Below are 6,000 nucleotides of genomic sequence, written 5' to 3' on the forward strand. Positions count from 1 at the left end.
TTAGTTGCTGCAGGTTTATTACCTGTAGAAGTGGGTTGGGAAGCCTTTTTAGAAGGGTTGTTATCAGCACTTGTATGTGACTGATCCCCCACTGGCGTTTGAATGCTAGGGGTGGAAGCTGGAGTGGCGTTAGACGCCAACTCCTTATCTGTTGCTGGCGTCTGAACGCCAGAACTGTGCTCCCTTTGGGCGTTCAACGCCGGATTCATGCTTGTTTCTGGCGTTGAACGCCAGGAATGAGCATGGTCTGGGCGTTCAGTGCCAGCATTATTCCTCTCTGGGCTCTGATTGTCCTCAGAGGGATTTTGAGTAGCCATTTGTTCATTTCTTGGCTTCCTGCTGCTTTGAAGTGAGGTATTTAATATTTTTCCACTTCTTAATTGAACTGCTTGGCATTCTTCTGTTATTTGTTTTGACAGTTGCTTTTCTGTTTGCTTTAACTGTACTTCCATATTCCTATTAGCCATTCTTGTTTCCTGTAGTATTTCCTTGAATTCGGCTAGCTGCTGAGTCAGAAAGTCTAATTGCTGATTGAATTCATTAGCCTGATCTACAGGACTGAGTTCAACAGTTACTGTTTTAGCTTCTTCTTTCATGGAAGATTCACTGCTTAGGTACAGATGCTGATTTCTGGCAACTGTATCAATAAGCTCTTGAGCTTCTTCAATTGTTTTTCTCATATGTATAGATCCACCAGCTGAGTGATCTAGAGAAATATGAGCTTTTTCTGTAAGTTCATAGTAGAAGATGTCTAATTGCACCCACTCTGAAAACCTCTCAGAGGGGCATTTTCTTAGCATCTCTCTGTATCTCTCCCAGGCATCATAAAGGGATTCATTATCTCCTTGTTTGAAGCCTTGGATGCTTAGCCTTAGCTGTGTCATCCGTTTTGGAGGAAAATAGTGATTCAGGAATTTTTCTGACAGCTGTTTCCATGTCCTTATGCTGTTCTTAGGTTGGTTATTTAACCACCTCTTAGCTTGATCTTTTACAGCAAATGGAAACAGTAATAATCTGTAGACATCCTGATCTACTTCCTTATCATGTACTGTGTCAGCAATTTGTAAAAATTGTGCCAGAAACTCTGTAGGTTCTTCATGTGGAAGACCGGAATACTGGCAGCTTTGCTGCACCATGATAATGAGCTGAGGATTCAACTCAAAGCTACTAACTCCAATGGAGGGTATACAGATACTACTCCCATATGAAGCAGTAGTGGGGTTAGCATATAACCCCAGAGTCCTCCTGGACTGTTCATTTCCACTTAGTTCCATGATGGAGCAAGGGAGATGGTATGGATGTTGATATTGTCTATTTTATTATAAAGATAATTTTCGAAATAATAGAATAAAATAAAAACCGAATTAAAAATAAAATAAATAAAAAAAGAAAATTAAAAATTAAAATTTATAAAAAAAAAGTTTGAAAGATTTTCGAAAAATTGAGGAGAGAGAAAGTGGTTAGGATATTTTTGAAAAAGATATTTTATTTAAATTTTTTTTTAAATTCTTAAAAAGATAAGAATTGAAAAATTTTGAAATTGAAATCTGAATTTTTATATAAAAATTTCGAAATAATAGTTTAAAATTAGTTAGAAAATATATTTTTTTTGAATTTTGAATTTTATGATGAAAGAGAAAAACACACAAAAGACACAAGACTTAAAATTTTTAGATCTAATGCTCCTTATTTTTGAAAATTTTGGAGGAAAAACACCAAGGAACACCAAACTTAAAAATTTTAAGATCAAGACACAAGAAAAACTCAAGAACACCTTGAAGATTCACAAGAACACCAAGAACAAAAGAAAGAACACCAAACTTAAAATTTTTAGAAAACTTTAATAAAATTTTCGAAAATTATGAAAAGATTAACAAGAAAACACCAAACTTAAAGTTTGGCACAAGATAAAATCAAGAAAAATTATTTTTGAAAAAAAAGATTTTTTAAAAAAAAAGAAGATGCCCAATTGCCAAGAACAAAGACCAACGCTTTAGCCAACTGAGCTATAAATTCAATGTTGTTTTTAAAGATGTATTATATTTATGGATAAAGATAAAAATTTTTGAAAACTAATGTTTTGAAAAAGTACAAGAAAAATACGAAAACACACAGAACAAGAAAAACTGAAGATCAAATAAGGAAAATAAACAAGAACAACTTGAAGATCAAGGAAGAACAAAGAACATAAATACGAAAATTTTAAAGAAAAATATAGAATATGCAATTGACACCAAACTTAGAACAAGACACTAAACTCACGAAAAAATTAAAATTGATAAAGAAAAATAATATTTTAGAAAAAAAATTGTTGAAAAGGGAATAAAGGACTCAGATTTAATGACTCTATAGCATCAATACTATATTCCTAATCTAAGCAACAAAATAAACCTTTAGTTTGTTCAAACTCGAACAATCCCCGGCAACGGCGCCAAAAACTTGGTGCACGAAATTGCAATCACACTTTTGCAATCCGCACAACTAACCAGCAAGTGCACTGGGTCGTCCAAGTAATACCTTACGTGAGTAAGGGTCGATCCCACGGAGATTATTGGTTTGAAGCAAGCTATGTTTATTTTATTATTCTTACTCAGGATTTCAATTAAAATTATCAGTTTGAATTATTAGAAAAATAAAAGAGCGTGAATTAATTACTTGTAATGTAGTAATGGAGAATATGTTGGAGTTTTGGAGATGCTTTGTCTTCTGAATTTCTGTAATGTAATATTCCATCCATGGAAAAGTGCAAAATTCTCTCCATGGCAAGCTGTATGTAGGATGTCACCATTGTCAGTGGCTACCTCCCATCCTCTCAGTGAAAACGGTCCAGATGCTCTGTCACAGCACGGCTAATCAGCTGTTGGTTCTCGATCATGTTGGAATAGGATCCATTGATCTTTTTGCGTTTGTCATCACGCCCAACAATCGCGAGTTTGAAGCTCGTCACAGCCATTCAATCCTTGAATCCTACTCGGAATACCACAGACAAGGTTTAGACTTTCCGGATCCTCAAGAGTGGCCACCATTAATTATAGCTTATACCACGAAGATTCTGATTAAGGAATCTAAGAGAAGCTCATTCAATCTGATGTAGAACGGAGGTGGTTGTCAGGCACACGTTCATGGATTGAGGAAGTTGATGAGTGTCACGGATCATCACCTTCTTCATAATTAAGCGCGAATGAACATTTTAGATGGGAACACACACGTTTGAATGGAGAAATAAAATCAATTGCATTAATTCATCGATACGCTGCAGAGCTCCTCACCCCCAACAATGGAGTTTAGAGACTCATGCTGCCAAGGAATATAAAATTCAGATCTGAAAATGTCATAAGGTGCAAAGTAAATCTCTAAAAGTTGTTTAAATAGTAAACTAGTAACCTAGGTTTACAGAAAATGAGTAAACTATGATAGATAGTGCAGAAATCCACTTCTGGGGCCCACTTGGTGTATGCTAGGGCTGAGACTTAAGCTTCTCACGTACCTGGGGCTGTTTTGGGCGTTCAACGCCAGGTTGTAACCTGTTTCTGGCGTTGAACTCCAGCTTGTAACCTGTTTCTGGCGCTGGACGCCAGACAGCAGCATGATACTGGCGTTGAACGCCAGTTTACGTCGTCTATCTTCACGCAAAGTATGGACTATTATATATTGCTGGAAAGCCCTTGATGTCTACTTTCCAACGCCGTTGAGAGCGCGCCAATTGGACTTCAGTAGCTCAAGAAAATCCATTTCGAGTGCAGGGAGGTCAGAATCCAGCAGCATCAACAGTCCTTTTTTAGCCTAACTCAGATTTTTGCTCAGCTCCCTCAATTTCAGCCAGAAAATACCTGAAATCATAGAAAAACACACAAACTCATAGTAAAGTCTAGAAATATGATTTTTGCCTAAAAACTAATTAGAACATGCTAAAATCTACATGAAATTACCCCCAAAAAGCGTATAAAATATCCGCTCATCACCCATTCAGGATAAATACCATCTGCTAAATAGTATCCCATAGTATAATTATTACCATTAATAGTGTAATTTACCTCCGGAGCATGGTCATTTAGAATATCATCGAATACTGGAGAACGATCTAACACGTTGATATCGTTATTTGAACCAGAAACTCCAAAGAACGCATGCCATATCCAAAGGTCTGAAGATGCTACAACCTCGAGCACTATGGTTGCAACCCCACGATAACCACTCATGTACATACCTTTCCACGCCTTTGGACAATTTTTTCATTGCCAATGTATGCAGTCAATGCTACCCAACATGCCAGGGAAGCCACGACCCTCCGCCATTTGTAGCAGGCGTTGTGCGTCATTTGGTTTGGGTTTTCGCAAGTATTCATCCTCGAACACCGAAATGACACCTTCAACAAATTTTTCCAAGCATTCAATTGTAGTGCTCTCGCCTATGCGCACATAATCATCAATAGCATAAGCTCCTACGCCATATGCTAACATCCGTATCGCAGCTGTACATTTCTGGAGTGGTGACAAGCCTCTTCTTCCAGTTACATCAACCCTCTGTTGGAAATACGGATAGACGTTTGAGAGAGCGTCTACTATCTGAAGGAACACCCGTCTTCTCATTCGAAATCTCCGTCGAAAAATGTCAGCATTATACACCAGTTCATCTGCAAAGTAATCTTGATAAAGGCGATCATGTCCTGCTTCTCGATCTCTGTTGATCCATCTACGAGTAATTGGGATAGAGCTTCTATCGATATCTTCTTCTTCTGAATCTTGGAGTAAACACTCATCGATCCAATTATCTATGACTGTGTTATCTTGCCGTCTTCTTTTGCCATACAAAGCCTCATTAAACATATCATCAAAATTTCTAGCCATATTTAGAAATGTAATTTTTAGTTCTCTTTCGAGGTGAGAAACAAGAGTTGAAGTGGAGTTGCAGAGTCATTGATAGTTGATATTTATAAGTGTGTCTGCAATAAGTACCTTAACGGCTAGTTAACGGCTAGTTTTGCAACGACTATTTTTGCAACGGCTAGTTTTGCAACGGCTAGTTAACGGCTAGTTTTGCAACGGCTAGTTTTGCAACGGTCACTTTCATGAACAATAAGGGCACAATAATATTGACTAATTTAAAAACTTACATAAGAAATAAATAAAACAAACTACATCATAAACCAGTAATACGCAATAAAAATAAGAACATACTACATAACTCTACGAATACAAGAAACCATTAAGTAAACCACTTGGCGATTATTTTCTCACATGCAATCTCATGAAGAGCTCGTCGTTTTTCACTCATTGTAGACGTGTCAGCATTAAGTATTTGCATATCCGTCTCCCTTTCCCTTTCCTTGGCCATCCTTTCCATTTCCCTTTCTTTTGCTTTTATCTCCATTTCTTTAATATACCTCTGAGTTTGTAATTCTTTTTCTTTCATTGTTGCTTGAGCTTGTAATTCTTGTTCTTTCATTGCCGCTTGAATTTGTAACTCATTCTCTTTGATTGCCATAATCTTTGCTCTATGTTCCTTCTCCTCTTCTCTTTTTTTTTCTCTATCCATTAGTTCCTTTTCTCTAACATTCTTAATATCTTCCATGAGAGATAATTTTTTGACAACCGATGATTTTCTTTCGCTAAAATCTTCAGACATCTGTACTTTTTCCTTACCTTTTCGCTTGCTCTTCTTTGATCCTCGTGGGCGAACAGGAAAGTCCACACCGGGTTCGTCAGCCAACGGTATTTCTGGGTTTGATGAGGATGAGTATGCTCCAGTTACACTAACATTGATTCTCTTTGAGCTGCCACTCTGTGTAGGTAGTTGGCTTCTCCATTTTTGCTCCAACCGAAGCATGTTCCAATGCCTCTCAAAAGTGAATTTTTGACCATAATTTGTGGAATAAAGTTTATAAGCCAACTCCCACTACAAGAAAAAGGCGCATTTGTAACAAAAAATATTGTTACAAAACGTCGAAATTTTGAAACAAAAATTTTTTGTAACAAAAAAAGGGTCCATTGCAGTAAGTCC

The 6,000-nt window shown here is 37.0% G+C and overlaps 1 protein-coding gene across 1 annotated transcript; it reads right to left on the bottom strand.

The window, feature by feature from the left end:
- Positions 1-4,232: 4,232 nt before the first annotated feature.
- Positions 4,233-4,847, bottom strand: LOC130956909 (uncharacterized). Its single transcript, XM_057883846.1, has one exon. It carries the CDS (start codon positions 4,845-4,847, stop codon positions 4,233-4,235), a length of 615 nt encoding a protein of 204 aa, XP_057739829.1.
- Positions 4,848-6,000: the final 1,153 nt, after the last annotated feature.

This window comes from Arachis stenosperma, chromosome 10 (genome assembly GCF_014773155.1).
Source record: "Arachis stenosperma cultivar V10309 chromosome 10, arast.V10309.gnm1.PFL2, whole genome shotgun sequence".
Lineage (NCBI taxonomy): Eukaryota > Viridiplantae > Streptophyta > Magnoliopsida > Fabales > Fabaceae > Arachis > Arachis stenosperma.